Source organism: Anomaloglossus baeobatrachus, chromosome 1 (assembly GCF_048569485.1).
Source record: "Anomaloglossus baeobatrachus isolate aAnoBae1 chromosome 1, aAnoBae1.hap1, whole genome shotgun sequence".
NCBI lineage: Eukaryota > Metazoa > Chordata > Amphibia > Anura > Aromobatidae > Anomaloglossus > Anomaloglossus baeobatrachus.
In genome coordinates this window covers 958,604,965-958,625,937 of record NC_134353.1, presented here as the reverse complement: position 1 = coordinate 958,625,937, position 20,973 = coordinate 958,604,965, and the positions used below count along the sequence as shown (strand labels likewise).

General features: G+C 45.1%; 2 protein-coding genes across 3 annotated transcripts in view; both read left to right on the top strand.

Moving 5' to 3' along the window:
- Positions 1-20,973, top strand: part of LOC142257597 (uncharacterized) — a 1,260,196-nt gene that overhangs the window by 474,786 nt on the left and 764,437 nt on the right. The gene's annotated exons all lie outside the window — the stretch shown is intronic.
- The window catches only part of LOC142303624 (uncharacterized), a 307,530-nt gene that overhangs the window by 243,660 nt on the left and 42,897 nt on the right, over positions 1-20,973 (top strand). The window contains exon 7 of the mRNA XM_075345159.1: positions 1,823-1,918. Within this exon, the coding sequence (XP_075201274.1) occupies positions 1,823-1,918 (96 nt within the window). The remainder of the gene's footprint in view (positions 1-1,822; positions 1,919-20,973) is intronic.

Sequence of the window (20,973 nt, the reverse complement as noted above, 5' to 3'; positions counted from 1 at the left end):
AATCCAAGCAGCTACTGGCTGCTAACCTCTACTACTTGGTGTTACCGTCACTGTCAATGGAAAATCCAGGGGAGATTTTTTTTTTTTTCTCTCCAAAAAACTAAAAAAAAATTACATGGGCTTCGCCATATTTTTGTATGCTAGCCAGGTACAGCAGGCAGGTACGGACTGCCCCAAACCCCTAGCTGTCTTTGTACCCGGCTGGGAACCAAAAATATAGGGAAGCCCTTATTTCATGAATTTCATAAAATAATTTAAAAAACAACAAACGACATGGGCTTCACCCAATTTTTGTGTCCAGCTAGGTACAACTAGGTAGCTGGGGATTGGAATCCGCAGCGCAGGATGGCCCAAGCCACACAACACAAAATGCGCCACACGCTATCACGTACTTGAACACATTGAACACACATACCACCCTCGGCACACATTTCACCACACATACACAAACCTCGCCACATAATCGCCCTAAAACACACACAAGTCTGGTATTATCCTTCAAAAATAAAAATCGGATTAATAAGCAGCCAAACTACAAGAACAACAAATGTACCATATAGGAAATACGGCAGCTGTCAGTCACATGAGCTGTCTATATGTGTATGTGTGAGCTAATATATACTGTCAGGGGGAGGGCTTTCTGTTGCCTGGAGATTTATCAGGCTGCCAATAGCAACCAATCACAGCTTAGCTTCTATTTTGCTACAGTTAATTAATCTGATCTCTGATTGGTTAATATAGGCAACAATTTAATAATTACATTTCTATCTATTTGTTTTGTGGTTTTTGTGCAGAATACATTTTTGTTAATACATTCTATTTTGTTAACAGCAGTTATTAACCCGGGCGAAGCCGGGTAGTACAGCTAGTTAAAAATAAATACACACACACACACACTTCATGTTTATTACTCCCTCTCACCCCTCCACGATCCTGGTCTTCTGTCTTCAACCAATCTAGCTCTGCTATATCAAACCGCACAGGGGAGGAAGAATACTTCTGCTCCCCGCACTGTCTAATCACTCAATGAGTGAGCAGAGGCTGTGGGTTGGTAAGCGGTGATGTTTCCGCTGCCACCGTTGCCATAGTAACCTGACGGGCGGGTTACTAGAACAACAGTGATCTCCGAACATCTGATTCCCGGCGCCTCTATTCACCGGCTGTGGCAGCTTATCCCTGCATGTGGGCTGACTCTGTAAAGAGCGCCGACATGCAGGGAGGGGGAGCAGAGCATGTGCCCGAGCATCTCGCTGGTACACGGCGCTCGCAGAGTATACTGAGCACTGAGATGCTTGGGCGAGCACCGCGTATCGGCTAGATGCACTGACAGGACCTAGCATGACATCATAGTCATGTGAGTAGTCTGTAGCCAATGAGATAATAAAACATTCCCACGTGACTGGTCACATGCTATGCTGTCACGGAAGGTCATTTTGTTACCGGGCAGCACAGCGATGTTCATATTCAGAAGGAGAAGCTGCTGCAGGACGCGTCGCGGGACCTGTAAGTATAATAACTGTTTATTATTAACTGTGTTCTTTATTTTATAGCCCTCTCCGCCCCATTCTATTACTGTGAAGTCAAAGATCGGTGATTGGGACGCAGGATCATGTTATCTCGATCCCGATCTTTACAAAATGATCGGGCGAGTCTCCCCGATCCTGGCCATCGGGGGGGATCGCCCATCCCTACTTGTGAGTCTTATGATGTCTGAATGCAGATTTAGGTGTGGTACACCGTGCAGACGCCATTTTAAGTCCTGCTTTTTGAATATCTTCATATTCTTAATACTCATAACAGTTCATTTCCATGTCCATACCAGGAGTATATCAAGAAGGATAACCTCATGACTCAGTATCAACATGGGTTTATGAGGGATCGGTCCTGTCAGACTAATCTGATCCGCTTCCATGAGGAGGTAAGTTCCAGACTGGAGCAGGGAAATGCAGGGGATGTTGTCTATATGGATTTTTTTTAAACGCATTTGATACAGTGCCATACAAAAGGTTAATACATAAAATTAGACTAAAGGCCGCTTTACACGCTGCAACATCACTCAAGCGATCTAGTTGGGGTCACGGAATTTGTGACGCACATCCGGTCGCTTTAGCGATGCCGTTGCGTGTGACACCTTTGAGCGATTTTGCATCGTTGCAAAAACGTGCAAAATCGCTCATCGGTGACATGGGGCTCCATTCTCTAATATCGTTGCTGCAGCAGTAACGAAGTTGTTCCTCGTTCCTGCGGCAGCACACATCGCTCCGTGTGACACCGCAGGAACGAGGAACCTCTCCTTACCTGCCTCCCGCCCGCAATGCGGAGGGAATGAGGGCGGGATGTTCATCCCGCTCATCTCCGCCCCTCCGCTTCTATTGGGCGGCGGTTCAGTGACGCAGCTGTGACGCTGAACGAACCGCCCCCTTAGAAAGGAGGCGTTTAGCCGGTCACAGTGACGTCATTAGGCAGGTAAGTAGTGTGATGGGTCTGGGCTATGTTGTGTTGCCCATGTCACACAACCGATGGGGGCGGGTACCCACGCTAGTGATATCGGTACCGATATCGCAGCGTGTAAAGTGGCCTTTAGGCCGGAGTCACATTTGCAAGTGACTCTCATCACATCAACCAGCACGGCCGCACACATTCCTGACAGGAGCGGGTAAGCTCCATGTATTTCTATGCAGCTAACCCACTCCTGTTAGGAGAGTGTGCGGCCGTGCTGGTTGATGTGATGCAAGACTGACGTGAGCCACACGCAAGTGTGAGACTGGCCTCATACGAGCGTATGGCATCCGATGCGATATGCTAATGACCTCCGGATCAGGATTTGCTGCGAGCGTGAGCTGAGTGTCATGCGACTGTGACCTGATCTTGCAATCGGGTCACAGCTGTGAAGCTGGGTGCGGGCGCTGCAGAGGAGGGGGAGGGGTTAATCCCCCCTTCCCCCCCCCATCTCGTGTATCGCACTGCACTGGGATAACGTCGCACCCATTCACTTGAATGGGTGCGAGAGATACGGCTCTTTGAGAAAATCTCAGCATGCTGCTACTTTTCTCGCATCCAGAATCTGACCAACTGCTCTCCCTCATTCACTAACATTGGTCAGCATGCAATGCCAAATTTTCTCGCATTGCACTCGTCGGATTTCAACGCTCGTGTGAGCGTACCCTGACTCCGGCCTCATGGGAATAGGGGAAAATATTTGTAACTGGGTTAAGTACTGGCTCAGTGATAGGAAACAAAGGATGGTTATAATGGAACACACTTGGACTGGGTCACAGTTAACAGTGGGGTACTTCAGGGATCAGTATTGGGCCCTCTTATTTTTAACATATTTATTAATGATCTTGTAGGGGGCGTTGAGAGTAGAATTTCAACATTTGCAGATGACACTAAACTTTGCAAGGTAATTAAAGAAGTTGACCAGTACCAAAAGTGTTTTGTTTTTTTTGTTTTTTTCCCCATAAATCTTGCTAATATGTGCTTCTCCAAACATCTATTATGGTATTTTAGCAATATTACCTTTTATCATGCTGTAGCAGCACACTCATTGCTGGCTCCTGCTCTGATGGGGTTAATCGACACCATTCTTTCTGCTCACGTCCTGTGTTCAATTACTACAATTTCCATGATGCTTTGCGGTAGCCTGTATCTAACACGTCTACTCTGAACTCCACGCAAACTCCTCCTTGCCCTCTCTCCTGTATCTGCTGCATCTTATTGAAATATTGAGTTAGATCACATCAGTGTCAGAGCTCAGACAACCAGCTCCAAACATTGCACAACCATGGGGAGAAAGCTTTTATCTTCTGCTCATTCTGATATATCTCAGTGTGTATGTATATGTATCCATTTATATTATATTCTAAATGTATACTGAAATGGATAACTCTCTCTTCAGTATATCTCTAACACTACATATGTCTCTCTATGGTTATACGTGTGTGTATGTGTGTATACATATATATATATATATATATATATATATATATATATATATATATATATATATATATATATATATATATATATATTATACACACTGTATAAATAGGTATTTCTACATGTACTTGTATGCATGTATATATGTGTGTATTTTATATGATGGGTTGGGTCAGACAGAAGAGGCCTCCGTCCTGGAACAATATGTGGGTCATTTACATTCTCATAGCACCTCATAATGCACAATTCCACCTTCTTTGGAGGTGTCGGTGGCCCCCATACTTCTTGTGCCCCTGTGCGGCTGCACAGCTTGCACCTATGGTATGTTAACACTAATACAAACACAAGAATGTTGATTTTATATTTTTTTTCTTTTTCTTATAGATACACGTACATAAAAATGTATATTTATTCATATAAATACAGTGGAACCTTGGTTTATGAGTAACTTGGTGTGCGAGTATTTCGCTATACGAGCAAAGTTTGCTGTAAATTTGTAACTCTGTTTACGAGCAATGTATGGTGTACGAGCAAATACTCACTGCACACACTTCTGGTTCTGTACTTTAACCGCGCTCTGACCTGCTCTTGCAGTCCGCACAAACACACGCGCGCACACACATATTATGCTCACCTTACCCTCCGTTCCCTCGGCAGCCTCCTGGTTCTTGTAGTCCACAGGTACAGTATGCGATGATGGAGGAACTTCTGCGGTCAAAGCTTCTTAAAGGCAGCGCGCTGACCAATCAGAGGCAAGCGACTGATGCCTTTAACGTCAGCGCACTGGCCAATCAGAGGCAATCAGCTCCTGCTTATGACGTTGACAGCGGCAGTTCCTGCATCGTCACAATGGTTACTGGATATACATACCTGCGGACTACAAGAACCAGGAGGCCGCCGAGGGGATGGAGGGTAAGGTGAGTATAGTGTGTGTGTGTGTGTACCAGGATGGGACATTGCATAAGTTGTGGATGAATTATCTGAGCTTCCATTATTTGCTATGGGAAATTTTGCTTTGCTAGACGAGTAACTTGGTTTACGAGCACTCACAGAATGGATTGTGCTCGTAAACCAAGGTTCCACTGTATTTTATACGTTTGAATAATTTAATGTTTAATCTATTTTTTTATTGAAAAATTAAGGTTGGATACAATAAGCAGGGCTGCAGACCAAGGCAAACCCCCAAATAGAGACAAAACCAAAAAAAAACCCAAAAAACAAGAATGCAATGAAACATGAAAGGCTTTGCATGGTTGTAGCCATACACAGTTTGTCACAATAAAGAACATTTATATCATTCTGTCTTGAACAATTATAAAAGTATAAAATCCATAAACTATAACATAAACAGCAAAGATTTACCATTCATACGAAAACAGAGCAGAGTCGGGCACTGCAGAGCAGATGCGCCAGGCAGTGGAGCCGTACTCACAGTTTTGTTGAATCAGCTGTTCCTGGATTTCACATGCGCCTGTGTTAACGGTGCCTTGCAGGGAGGTGCTCAGCGAACAATATGAAGGAAAATCCAAAGATCCAGTGTGAGGAAGAACGAGGTGGCAGCTCACTCCCGTCAGTTGCACAAAACTTTATTCTGCGGTTGCAGACATATACAGGGGCAGTGAGGAAAGAGGGGGGCGAGGAGCGGACGACAGCCTGTTTCGCGCTGAGTAGCGCTTTGACTCGTCAAAGCGCTACTCAGCGCGAAACAGGCTGTCGTCCGCTCCTCGCCCCCGCACCCCTCTCTCTCCTCACTGCCCCTGTATATGTCTGCAACCGCAGAATAAAGTTTTGTGCAACTGACGGAGAGAGCTGCCGCCTCGTTCTTCCTCACACTGGATCTTTACCATTCATACCATAGAGGCACATAATGGTCAGTCGAAGGAAAAGAAATAGAGAGAAAGAAAGAGGGAAGTAGACAAAGTGAATGATGACGGGTAAAAGGATCATGGGGAAGGGCCGGGAATAACTATAAGGGAAAATCTAGGTAGAGTCTCAACTCGCCCCAAAGAGGGACCTGAAGTCCGGAGAATCCAAAAAAATGACCCAGGGACTCCAGATCTTAATACATTTTTCAGTAGCGTCCTGAATTTCAGCAGTGAGACTCTCCATTCTGTAAAGGGAGGCCATCTCCCCAAGCCACTCATCCAAGGCGGGGGCACGGGTGGACCTCCAGTGTCTGGGGATCAAGGCTCGGGCAGCCGCTAGTCAAAACCGCAATAGTCCCATTTTCTGAGATTTAACGGACCCCCGTAGGATAGATAAGAGAGCGATTTGTGGAGAACCAGAGAGGGCCTCCCTACTAATGCTATTGTATGCCGAGAAGACCCCACTCCAAAAAGGCTTAATGAGGCTACAGCTCCACCATATATGCAACATATCACCCCTCTCGTGATTACACCGCTAACATCTGTCTGACACTGAAGGGAAGATTGCGTGTAGGGCATGAGGGCAGCGGTACCAGCGGGTGAGAATTTTATAACCCTTTTCCTGGACCGAACAAGCCCTAGAAAATTTGTGAGTGAAAACAAAAGCAGTCCTCCATTCCTCAACCCGGCTAGTCACGCCCAAGTCTCTACTCCATACCCCCACAAATTTGAGCTCGTCCACATCCCCCTTCTGGATCAAAAGGTTATAGATAAGGGACATGGTATGTCCCGGAGCCTCTTCCAAAAGAAAGAACTTTTCAAACGACGAGGGGGGGGGGGCAGCATAAAGTGCCTCCCGGCCTGGTCCGGTCAAGAAAGACCTGATCTGGAAGTATTCAAACCAGGGTATGGCCCCTCCCAAGGCAGAGGCAGCGAGCAAGTCGTATGTGGGCACTGGGGATCCCTAAAGTATGTGAAAGAAGCGCACGTCCCCGCTCCTCCTCCGGCACAGCAAAACATCGGCCCCAACTGCCGGGGCAAAATCTGAGTTTGAAAAGATAGGGGAGAGGGGACTGTGCCCCCTGGACAGACGACCCCTTTTGATTTCTAAATCCCACGTCCTCAATGTCGCCCTCAAGAGATTGGCCTCAGAGAGAGGCTGGCCCCTGGAGCCCGAGCTAATCCAAGGGAGGTAACGCAAGGGGATCTCGTGGTCCATTTCTTCTAGGCTTACCCACTGCTTTGTTGCCCCATGATATTGCCAATCTGGTAATCGCATCAGTAGAGCCGCTTTATGATAGTTTAAAGTTGGGCAATCCAGCCCCCCCCCTGGCTTTTAAGTCTGCAAAGGGTAGTGAAGCCTATCCTTGGGCGCTTACCTCCCCACACGAAGCGCGTGATAACTGACTGCAGGCTGGAGAAAAGGCCGCAGGAGGAACCAAGGTGGCCGTCTGGAACAAGTACAAAAAGCGAGGCAAAACGTCCATTTTGATAACATTTATTCGTCCAAACCAGGATGAGGTAAGATCCTTTCTTGTCCTGTTGAGAAGGGGAAGGTAGTTAAGCTGATATAGTTTTGAGAGATCCATGGGGACTGTTATCCCTAAGTAAGTAATGGCGGAGTCCTGCCACTTGAAGGGGAAATTTTTCTTGATATGATCCAACTCAGCATCAGGGAGAGATATGCTTAATGCCTCGGATTTGGAGTAATTGACCTTTAAGTTGCTGAGGTGACTGAATTTTTCAAACTCTTGAATAAGTGAGGGGAAGGAAAGGCGAGGCTGCGAGATGAACAGAAGTAGATCATCTGCGTAAAGAGCTGCCTTGCATTCCCCAACCCCCCACCCCTATCCCGTGGATACTGGGATTGTTTCTGATGGCCACGGCAAGGTGTTCCATAACCAGGACATAAAGTAGGGGGAAAAGGGGACACCCCTGACGTGTACCATTATGTATTGCAATATTTGACCCTGGCGGAGGGATTCCTATAAAGGGAAGAGACCCTTTCAATGAATTTGTCTCCCAGTCCCACCTGCCGCAGAGAGGCCATCACAAACGCCCAGCTGACTCTATCAAAGGCCTTCTCTGCATCAATAGAGAGAAGGCACGTAGGGAGACCTCTGGCCTTAGCCCGAGCCATAAGAATAAGGGTTTTGTTGGTATTGTCCCTGGCCTCATGACCCAGTACAAAGCCAACCTGATCAGTGTGAATAATACTGGGAAAAAGTGGAGCCAGTCTATTGGCGAGAGCCTTGACACAAATTTTGATGTCAGCATTGATGAGGGAGATGGGTCTGTAGTTAGAGACAGATGAATGATCCTTCCCCGGTTTGGTAGAACACTAATATGTGCTTCTAGGGACTCGGCGACAAAGGGGGAGTCTCCAGATACAGAGCCAAAAACCGTCGTGAGGTCACCAAATATTTTATAAAATTTGGAGATAAATCCGTCCGGACCCGGACTCTTACCATTCGGGGAGGCTTTAATTATGGCGAGGATCTTTTCTGTGGAAAAGTCCTCTTCCACGGCTACCGCATCCCTTTCAGAGATCCGAGGGAGTGCAGTTTTCTGCACATTTTCGTTAACTTTACGCTGGAAAGATTCATAGTATCATAGTTTTTAAGGTTGAAGGGAGACTCTAAGTCCATCTAGTTCAACCCGTAGCCTAACATGTTGATCCAGAGGAAGGCAAAAAAACCCCAATGTGGCAAACAAGTTCCAATGGGGAAAAAATTTCCTTCCTGACTCCACATCCGGCAATCAGACTAGTTCCCTGGATCAATACCCTGTCATAAAATCTAATATACATAACTGGTAATATTACATTTTTCAAGAAAGGCATCCAGGCTCTGCTTAAATGTTAGTAGTGAATCACTCATTACAACATCATGCGGCAGAGAGTTCCATAGTCTCACTGCTCGTACAGTAAAGAATCCTCGTCTGTGATTATGATTAAACCTTCTTTCCTCAAGACGTAGCGGATGCCCCCGTGTTCCAGTCGCAGGCCTAGGTGTAAAAAGATCTTTGGAAAGGTCTCTGTACTGTCCCCTCATATATTTATACATTGTGATTAGATCTCCCCTAAGCCTTCGTTTTTCCAGACTAAATAACCCCAAGTTTAATAATCTGTCTTGGTATTGCAGCCCACCCATTCCTCTAATAATCTTGGTCGCTCTTCTCTGCACCCTCTCCAGTTCAGCTATGTCCTTCTTATATATCGGTGACCAGAATTGTACACAGTATTCTAAGTGCGGTCGCACTAGTGACTTGTACAGAGGTAGAAGTATATTTTTTTCATGAACACTTATACCTCTTTTAATACATCCCATTATTTTATTAGCCCTGGCAGCAGCTGCCTGACACTGTCCACTAAAGTGAAGTTTACCATCCACCCATACACCCAAGTCTTTTTCTGTGTCTGTTTTACCCAGTGTTCTACAATTAAGTACATAATCATAAATGTTATTTCCTCTACCCAAGTGCATGACCTTACATTTATCTACATTAAACTTCAATTGCCACTTCTCAGCCCAATCCTCCAATTTACATAAATCTCCCTGTAATATAAAATTATCCTCCTCTGTATTGATTACCCTGCAGAGTTTAGTATCATCTGCAAATATTGAAATTCTACTCCGCATGCCCCCAACAAGGTCATTTATAAATATGTTGAAAAGAAGCGGGCCCAATACTGACCCCTGTGGTACCCCACTATGAACTGAGACCCAGTCCGAGTACGTACCATTAATAACCACCCTTTGTTTCCTATCACTGAGCCAGTTTTTAACCCAGTTACACATATTTTCCCCTATCCCCATTATTCTCATTTTATGTACCAACCTTTTGTGTGGCACCGTATCAAAAGCTTTTGAAAAGTCCATATACACAACATCCACTGCATTTCCCTGGTCCAAGCTTGAACTTACCTCTTCATAGAAGCTGATCAAATTAGTTTGACAGGATCGATCCCTCATAAACCCATGTTGATACTCTGTCATAAGGTTATTTTTCTTGAGATACTCCAGTATAGCATCTCTCAAGAAACCCTCAAGGATTTTACCAACCGTAGAGGTTAAACTTACCGGCCTATAATTTCCTGGCTCAGTTTTTGTCCCCTTTTTGAATATTGGCACCACATTTGCTATGCGCCAGTCCTGCGGTACCGACCCTGTTATTAAGGAATCTGAGAAGATTAAAATAAATGGTCTATCTATCACAGAACTCAATTCCTGTAGTACTCTGGGGTGTATGCCATCCGGGCCCAGAGATTTGTCAACCTTAGTGATTTCGAGGCGGCGGCGTACTTCCTGCTGGGTTAAGCAGGTAATATTCAAGGGTGAATTTATGGCATCACTGGTCATGTCATCTGCCATGGCATTTTCTTGTATAAAAACCGTAGAAAAAAAGTCATTCAGCAGGTTGGCTTTACCCTCATCCCCTTCCACCATTTCACCAAGACTATTTTTAAGGGGGCCAACACTATCGCTTTTCAGTTTTTTACTGTTTATGTAGTTAAAGAATATTTTAGGATTATTTTTACTTTCTCTCGCAATGAGTCTCTCTGTCTCAAACTTAGCTAACTTAATTTGCTTTTTACATATTTTATTTAATTTTCTATAATTATATAATGCCTCATCACTACCTACCCTCTTTAATTCTTTTAAGGCTTTCTGTTTTTCTTTTATTGCTTCCCTTACAGCTCTATTTAGCCATAGGGGTTTCCTCCTATTTCTAGAATGTTTGTTCCCATAGGGTATATTTTCTGCACAAGCCCTATTCAGGATGCTCATAAAAGTCTCCCATTTGCTTTGTGTACTTTTATTACTTAGAAAAAACAAGGAAAAAGCGATCAAACAGTCCATTAATTGTGCAAAAATTTTTTATTGATCAAGTGAATGTAAAAACACCATAAAACATCATAAGCATCCGGACACATCTTTGACCATAATAGATCAAACTTGTGGCATATATAGGAAGGAAAACCTGCCAAATACAGCGACCATATTAAAGAAATAACATATATCAAAAATTAGCCGTATGATAAAAAAGTCAAGAGTGGAGACACAGATCACCACTCAAGATGATACATATAAGTAGGCAGCCAGATCTATGAAAATATTCAGTGATTTAGGTGTTAAATTATCATTTATTTCATCTAATATTTTCACAACCCAAACAGTTGACCATTAGGATCGATGGTAATGATGGGGCTCCAAAATCATATCTATCACAGCCTGCCAGTATTAATTATAACAATAGAACCACCGCCAAAGAAACCAAAAGAACTGTCCAATCAGAATTGGGCTGCAAGACCAAATAGGGTCATACATATAGATTAAATTATTTATTATATGCAGTCACCATTAAATTGGACAGCCAGCCGAAAAAGAGGAGATTATGGCATGATACTATCTTTAGGCAAACAGAAGCGGTCTATAATAATTATTGCACGAGCAGGGCAACCAATATAGGGTTAATGCAGATGGATATGGATGTGCATTAACTAGGATTGGTAGTTAACCATTAGATCGACCAGACTACTCATACTAACAATTATAGCAAGGGTACCTAAATCCAGCTTGAAACATAAGCATGACCAAGATAGTAGGTCGCCGTACAGAGGCAGGATATCAATTACCTGATTAATCTTTGCAGATAAAAAAGACGCAAAAATGTGTCCGGATGCACAGGACGCCCTACACGTGTTTCGGCACACGCCTTCGTCCAGGGCCAGGGGCCCTGGACGAAGGCGTGTGCCGAAACACGTGTAGGGCGTCCTGTGCATCCGGACACATTTTTGCGTCTTTTTTATCTGCAAAGATTAATCAGGTAATTGATATCCTGCCTCTGTACGGCGACCTACTATCTTGGTCATGCTTATGTTTCAAGCTGGATTTAGATACCCTTGCTATAATTGTTAGTATGAGTAGTCTGGTCGATCTAATGGTTAACTACCAATCCTAGTTAATGCACATCCATATCCATCTGCATTAACCCTATATTGGTTGCCCTGCTCGTGCAATAATTATTATAGACCGCTTCTGTTTGCCTAAAGATAGTATCATGCCATAATCTCCTCTTTTTCGGCTGGCTGTCCAATTTAATGGTGACTGCATATAATAAATAATTTAATCTATATGTATGACCCTATTTGGTCTTGCAGCCCAATTCTGATTGGACAGTTCTTTTGGTTTCTTTGGCGGTGGTTCTATTGTTATAATTAATACTGGCAGGCTGTGATAGATATGATTTTGGAGCCCCATCATTACCATCGATCCTAATGGTCAACTGTTTGGGTTGTGAAAATATTAGATGAAATAAATGATAATTTATCACCTAAATCACTGAATATTTTCATAGATCTGGCTGCCTACTTATATGTATCATCTTGAGTGGTGATCTGTGTCTCCACTCTTGACTTTTTTATCATACGGCTAATTTTTGATATATGTTATTTCTTTAATATGGTCGCTGTATTTGGCAGGTTTTCCTTCCTATATATGCCACAAGTTTGATCTATTATGGTCAAAGATGTGTCCGGATGCTTATGATGTTTTATGGTGTTTTTACATTCACTTGATCAATAAAAAATTTTTGCACAATTAATGGACTGTTTGATCGCTTTTTCCTTGTTTTTTCTCCCTTGATACTGCGATTGTTCCTGATGGTTCAGATAACCCACATTAAATAACATATTATATAGTATCCCATTGGATATGGGACTTATTATGAAATAATATATGGTTATTACTTATGTGGGTATTCATTATGGTCTCTATGTATGTACTTTTATTACTTAGTACATCATCCCAGTTTATTGCACTAAGATCATCTCTCAACCGTTTAAAATTTGCTTTCCTGAAGTTTAGTGTCCTTGTAGCCCCTCTACTATACATCTTACTAAAGAATACATGAAAACTTATTATTTTGTGATCACTATTCCCCAAGTAACCCCCAACTTGTATATTTGATATGCGGTCTGGCTTATTGGTTAGTACAAGGTCTAGTAGTGCTCCCCCTCTTGTGGGGTCCTGTACCATTTGTGAAAGGTAATTATCTTTCATTGTTATCAAAAATCTATTTCCTTTGCTGGAACTGCAAGTTTCTGTTCCCCAATTTATATCAGGATAGTTAAAGTCCCCCATAATAATTACCTCTCCGAGACTCGCTGCTTTATCAATTTGCTTTATGAGGAGATTCTCTACCTCTTCCATAATATTCGGCGTCTTATAACACACCCCTATCAGTATTTTATTATTCATTCTCCCCCCCCTTATCTCCACCCATAGGGACTCTACATTCTCAGTACCCTCACATATGTTGTCACGCAGGATGGGTTTTAAGGATGATTTTACATATAGACACACACCTCCCCCTCGCTTATTTTTACGGTCATTCCTGAATAGGCTATAACCCTGTAAATTAACAGCCCAGTCATAGCTCTCATCCAGCCATGTCTCTGATATCCCCACTATATCATAATTTTCTTCCAACAATATTAATTCTAATTCCTCCACCTTATTTGTGAGGCTTCGGGCATTAGTGTACATGCACGTTACGTATGACTCTGTACCTATATTCCTGCTTACTGTATTGACTGTCCTAACCCTTCCCCCCGTACAACCCCCAATTTCATTACTTGTGCCCTGGTCACTATCTGCACTACATTCCCCTTCCATAAAGTGAAAACCCTCACCCCCCATTCCTAGTTTAAACACTCCTCCAACCTTCTAGCCATTTTCTGCCCCAGCAGAGCTGCACCCTCCCCATTAAGATGCAGCCCATCCCTAGCATAGAATCTGTAGCCAACTGAAAAGTCGGCCCAATTCTCCAGGAACCCAAAACCCTCTTTCCTACACCAATTCTTGAGCCACCTGTTAACCTCCCTGATCTCTCTTTGCCTCTCTGGTGTGGCTCGTGGCACAGGTAGTATTTCCGAAAATACCACCTTTGAGGTCCATGCTTTAAGCTTACAACCTAATTCCCTGAAATCATCTTTAAGGACCTTCCACCTACCTCTAACTTTGTCATTTGTGCCAATGTGTACAATGACCGCTGGGTCCTCCCCAGCCCCTCCCAGTAATCTGTCAACCCGATCAGCGATATGCCGAACTCGAGCTCCAGGAAGACAACACACTGTTCGGCGATCCCTGTCTTTGTGACAGATTGCCCTATCTGTCCCCCTAATAATTGAGTCCCCCACTACCAGTACCTGTCTTGCCTGCCCTGCACTCCTATTCCCCCCCTTACTGGAGCAGACACTTCTCTGGCGTTCAGAGGTCATGCCTTGCTGCAGCAATGCTACCCCTGTAATGACATCCCCCTCATCTGCCAAGTTTGCAAACCTATTGGGGTGTGTCAGTTCAGGACTAGCCTTCCTAGCACTTTTCCCTTTACCCCCCTTTCTAACTGTCACCCAGCTACCTACCTCACCGTCCTGCCACTCCCTACTACGATCCTCCCCCACATCTGACCCAGCAAGCTGCTGCTCAGTGAGCAGCACACTCCTTTCCATATTGCTAATGCATCTCAGAGTTGCCAGCTGCTCATTTAGATCCAGTATCTGGGCTTCCAAACGTGCAACTTGCGCACATCTCGAACAACAGTATGCACCCTCGAACGGCTTTTCAAGGACTGCATACATGAGACAAGATGTACACTGGATCGCATTAGCAATGGTGGAGCACATTTTCTAATGGGGATAGCACTAAACAAATGTTAAGTAATTAAACAACTAAATACAAACAATTCTACTCACACTTACTTTTGCTCACACTTTGCTCACTCACGCTCACAATGAAGAAGACTGGCTAAAATTCGCGCGCCGCTAGGCGCGCGGCTTTCAGAAGTCTTCCTTCCGGCTGTAACGGCCAAAACCCGGTTCTCCTTGAGCTCGCGGTGACTCTTCACTTATCCCAGAAGGCACTGGGAATATGCAAATTATCCTCGCAAGACTGCTTATCTCTAAACTGCCCCTTCAAATTATAGAGGTCTTCATAGAACGAACGGAACAGGTTTGCAATTTGGATGGGATCTTGGGTCGGGGGCCCCCCCTGGCCTGGTTTTTTGGAACCTGGCCAATAGCATTTCTGGGGTGCAGAAAACGAGCCAAAGCTCTCCCACACTTGACTGAATGCTCATATAAATATCGACTTAACTTGGCCCTTTGTCTCCTGTACCTTTTTCATCGATAAGGTCCCTCAGCCCCTCCTTAGCCTTTGTGAGGTCCGCATAAACCGTGGCGGAAAGGGATTGCTTGTGTGCGGCTTCCAAAGAGGCAATCTGCTGTAGGAGCTCTGTGATAAGGGAAGACCTCTCCTTCAATCTAGAGCCATGTTTAATTAATAAACCTCGAACTACACACTTTCGCGCCTCCCATTGTGTCGGAAGAAGAGTTGGGTCGCTGGCATGATTTTCCAAGAATTCAGATATGTGGCTCCGTATTTCACTACAGCACAATTGATCATTAAGCAAATTTTCATTGAGGCGCCAAGTCCATGGGCGCTGTGAGCTATTTGGAGGAGTGAAGTGAGCAAAGATCGGGGCGTGATCGGAGAAAGAAAGTTTCCCAATAGACGATCCAACCTGCCACGTCAGGACCTGTTGGCTCAGGAGGATCATGTCGAGGCGGCTATATGATGAATGGGCTGGGGAGTAGTAGGCGTAATCTTTTGTGGTGGGGTATAGGGTACGCCATACATCCACCAACTGCATATTTTGAATGTCACGTTTAAGGGCCTTAAGTTTTCTGCGTGGTATAAAATGACGCCCTGACGGGGGTGTGGCCTGGCTATGGAGGAGTAAAGACGCTGGTCTCTTCAGCTCCCAGCCCAGGCCGGCAGAATCACTGATACTCAGCGTACCATCGCACCCAGAAACAACCCCATGGGTGCCAGAAAAAAGAAAGGAGCACCCTCCAGTGGGACGGGCACTGTGGAACCCCTGTCCCAGGACATATCCCGCGTCATGTCGGGAGCCGGTCAGTCAGAGCAGCGTGGAGCGGGGTCTGCAATGGCGCCGCAGTCAAGCAGCGCTACTAATCAGAGGGAACCGCCGACAGTCACACTTACCCCTGCAGAAGGCAGCGGAGGAGCGACGGAGACAGAGGGATGCGAGCAGGTACCGATCAGCATACAGATTGTGGTTCTGTCGGTCTGGGGGGAGATCTCCTCGGTGGAAAGCTTGCTACCCAAAAGGGAAGTGGTACCTCGCTGGATGTGGTATAGTAGGAAAAACTACTTTCCCCCCCGCCCTTTGATACTAGGGGTTTCCCTCCTCTAGAAGGGACCTCACAATCTTTTACCTAAATACTTTACTCTTCCTGATTTCTTAAGCTCTCTTTGTGCTTTCCTCTGTTACCTCTAACAACCCCCCTACACTCTTTATACCCTCTCTCCCTCTCTTCCCCCCTCTGCCCCCCCTTTTTTTTTTTTCTTTTTTCTTTTTTTTTTCTCTCTCTCTCTCTCTCCCTCCCCTTTTACCTCTTTTATACTTACCTGTTGTGCTCTCCCTTCCCATGTTCCCTTCCTCCCCCTTTCCCGTAGTTGCCAGAACATGCTATAAGACACACAGGCCCCATACATTCTAGACACGACAAAGACTGAAAAACATGGCGTCTCTAAACTTTGGTTCCATTAACATCCGAGGCTTCAACACCCCGCAGAAGCGATCACAGGTACTTTATGGCATGCATAAACAAAAGATCCATGTTCTGATCCTGGAGGAAACACACTTTAAAACGGGGAACGTCACCAAGATTAAAGATAGGTACTTCACTGAATGGTTCCATAGCTCCAACTCAGAATCGCGTTCCAGGGGGGTTTCCATAGTGATCCATAAAAACCTGGGTCACTCGGTGGTTGACTCACTTGTAGATCCCAGTGGAAGATTCATTTTGTTAAAAATCAGAATCAACTACACCCCTTTATACGATAGCGGGATGGTACTCGCCGAGTCAGAATCAAGCAAAAGCGTGCGGTTCTTTTCTGAAGACCTTATCCGGGTTTACGGAGTGGGTGGTGGTGGTGGGTAGGGACTTTAATCTGACATTGAACCCGAGAGAGGACACTACGTCGGGGAGGAGCGCTGTCCCAGAGGGGTCCCTACGGGCGTTGAAAAAAAAAATGCACAGACTGCAGTTGGTGGATATTTGGAGGATAATGAACCCCCAGGGAAAAGACTACACATTTTTTTTCAAACCCCCCCACAACTCATACAGCAGAATCGACTTCTTCCTAATAAGTCGCCACGCTCTAAAGTTGCAACCCTGCCCCTCCATTGGCAACTTTCTATGGTCAGACCATACACAAATCTTTCTGAAATTGTCCCCTCCGGATAGACCTGAGCGGACTTGGAGTTGGAGACTTAACGATACATTACTCAGGGATCCAGTGTGTGTGGCGGATATTGGAGACTCAATCGACTCATTTATCTCAGTACATGCATCAGACGACACACTATACCCCATGAAGTGGGAGGCCCTGAAGTGCGTTCTGAGGGGCATTTTTATAAAACAGGGATCACACATCAAAAAGGCTAAAGAGGCTAGGGTGACAGAGCTCCTTGCCCAAATTCAAGCACTAGAAACTCAACACAAGAGCTCACCATCCTCAGAAACACTGATAGAACTCACTAAATGTAGAGACGATTTAAAGTAAATTCTAAATCTTAGCTATCTTAGATTTAAAAATCAACTAAAAAAGACCCTATACAACCCCTCGGATAAATGCAGCCGCCCATTGTCACGCCTCCTTCATCCCCGGACACAGACCCAATACATCCCCCGAATACGGCACCCAAATGGGACAGAAGAACACAACCCTGTAGAAATCCTAGACATAATGAAAGCATTTCACTCCAACTTATACAATATCAAAGGAAAATTCTCGGACCTGGATCCCCAGGAATTTTAAAGACGAGTAGAAGATTATATAGCAGACACAGCCCTCCCGGTATTGGGGGAGGATGTGTCAGCACAACTTGAGGAAAATTTTACTCTGGCGGAGGTAGAGGAAGCAATTAATAATACTCCCAGCGGGAAGAGCCCGGGCCCGGATGGGTTCTCCCCATTATTTTTTAAGACTTTTAGAGACCAACTGATGCCCTTTATGACAAAGGTATTTAACTCAGTCACATATACCAACGGGTTTGCCCCACAATCATTAGAGGCCCACATAGTTGTAATACCCAAACCAGAGAAAGACCCCACGATAGTATTAAACTACCGTCCCATCTCGTTGATTAACGTAGACATCAAAATTTTTGCAAAACTTCTAGCCAACAGACTGACACCATTACTTCCGGACATAATACACTCGGACCAGGTGGGATTTGTACAGGGACGAGAGGCAAGGGACAATGTGTGCGAGACCATATTGCTAATCGCAGGGGAGGGGGCATGTCCGGGGGGGTTGGGCCTGTTATCAATAGATGCCGAGAAGGCTTTTGACCGCGTACACTGGGGTTTTATGGACGCGGCCCTAAAACAGATCGGCCTGAGGGGAGGTTTTTTAGCCAAAATAATGGCCCTTTACACCGGCCCTACCGCACGGATTAAAGCAAATGGATCACTCTCAGCCCCATTCCAGATCCACAATGGGAGTAGACAGGGATGTCCACTCTCCCCACTGATTTACGCCATTGTTATGGAACATTTGGCGGTGGCTATCAGAAGGAACCCCAGTGTGCAAGGTCTGTGCCTGGGTGGGAGACAATACAAAACGGCCCTCTACGCAGATACCCTACTGTTATATATCTCAGAACCCCATATCACCTACCCCTCACTTATGATGGAATTTGAACGTTATGGGGATCTTAGCAATTTTAAGGTTAACTATAAAAAAACAGAAGCCCTAAATATCTCACTGCCGGCGGCCGAAGTTCAAAGATCCCAGAACATCTTCCCTTTCAAATGACAGGCACACTCTCTAAAGTACCTGGGAATTCAGATACCTACCGATCTTAGTAAACTATACACACTAAACTACCAAACTCTATTAGATAAGACCCTCAGGGATCTTAATACATACAACAAAAAACCTCTATCTTGGTTTGGAAGGATTAACACCTTTAAGATGGACATTCTTCCAAGATTCTTATGTGTTTCAGGCTGTCCCTATAAACCCTCCAATAAGCTTTTTCAAAACCATGAAATCCGCTCTTATAAAATTTATATGGAAACAAGCAAAACCCAGAATAAAATACTTACCCTCACCAGACACAAGCAGGAAGGGGGGGCGGGATTACCAAATCTACGACTATATCATCAAGCATCGGTGTTGGTCAGGCTATTTGACTGGCACTTCCAGACAGATACAAAACAGTGGGTGGAGTTGGAGCAAAACTGCACACAGACACCTCTGAAGAACCTTCCATGGGTGGGACAACGAGATAAGATACACATTGCTCCTGATTGGGTATTGGTAAGGACAACACTGACTCTGTGGGACAAGCTGAGAGCAAACAGCGGACTGACTACGCCCCTTAGCCCAATGACTCCCATATTTAACAACCTGGAGTTCCCTCCAGCGATGGGGAGGGAGAGGTTCCTTCGCTGGCACCAAAACTTTGATCTCTGAGTGGCTCACTTTTTACAGGATTCCCACATCCCGACGCGGGAGCAGCTGGAGGCAAGGGACTTCCCCCATGAAACTATCTTGGTTACAGTATGGACAGTCGCGGTCCTTCTTGGGGAGATGGAGGTCGGAGAGTCAGCACTCCCGCCCGGTGCTACCTACTCCCTTCGAGGGTTTGTTCCTGGGGAATTCTCCGCCCCCACACCTGATTTCAATGATTTATAAGCATCTTAATGGACAATCTAATCACCCGGGTCCGGACTATGTCCAGGCTTGGGAAAAATAATTGGGAACCACGTTCTCAAAGGGGGATATACAAAAATCTTTCCTTTTTACACATAAAATGTCGGTGGCGGGGTTTGCTCAGGAAAAGAATTACAAAATACTGGCTCGGTGGTACCTCTACCCTACCAAAATTCATAAACTATTCCCTACGGCACCAGACAGGTGCTGGCGATGTGAAACTGAAAAGGGGACAATGACCCACATATGGTGGGAATGTGACAAAATTAGACCCTTCTGGGACATGGTATTCAGAGCTTACACGAGGATCACAGGAACCCAGGTTAGACCTACCCCCCAGGTGGCGATCCTCTCCATGTTGCCAGGCTCCATAGGGGCACAAAAGAGAGACCTCCTCAGGTTTTGCCTGACTGCAGCTAGGTCAGTAATTCCCAGATACTGGCGGAGGAAGGAGACTCCACCTGCGGGGGAGTGGTTTACGGAATTCTCAAATATAGCTCTAATGGAAGAACTTTCTGCATTAGCCAATGACACTACAGATACCTACATCCGCACATGGCAACCTTGGATTATATTTAAAGAAACCTAGGAATTCTCGAGGTTATTGACAAAGTAAAAGGGAGGTCAAAGGCGCAGACGCATCACCTCCACTTCTGACTCCACTACCGCTGCCCTCGCCCTGACCTCCCCCCTCAGTTAATCCCTTACACCACAGCCCCCCCTCCTTTCCCCCCCCCTCCTTTCCCCCCCCTTTTTTTTTTCTCCTTCTCCCTCTCTCTTCCCCACTAGATCTCTCCTCTGTTTCCTCTCTCGCCCCTCCCTTTTCTCTCTCTGCTCTTCCCCTTCTTACACTAGGGCACATTATTCCCACACTGCTCACTTCATTCACACTTTCTGTAATTCAACCCCCTCTTGGACTTCATTATTTGGCCCCTTGGGCGCAAAATAAACCCGACACTCCTATAAATGACACTTTGAGGTCCCTACTCTTGATCCCAATTAGGGGATAGACTTATAGATAACGAGGGGGCTATGCCCAAGATCCTCCCCAGACCGAAAAACAGGAAAACAGCACAGTTAGGATCGTTTGTTTTAGGTGAGTCAATTCATCTGAGACACATCAGGAAGGAAAGAGATTCGGGAATAGAAGGGAATTGGCCATATAGAATACAATGTTACTACAGAGTATATGATAAGACTTTGATTTGTATTTTAGTCATGACATGTAAGGAAGTATGTATGTTCGTTGGACCCGGAGAGGGACCTCACATGTACTTTTCACTCTACTCTTTCCTATTAGCCACTAAGGCTCTCTCACTTACTCTCAAAATGCTGTTTGTTTATTTTTTGAA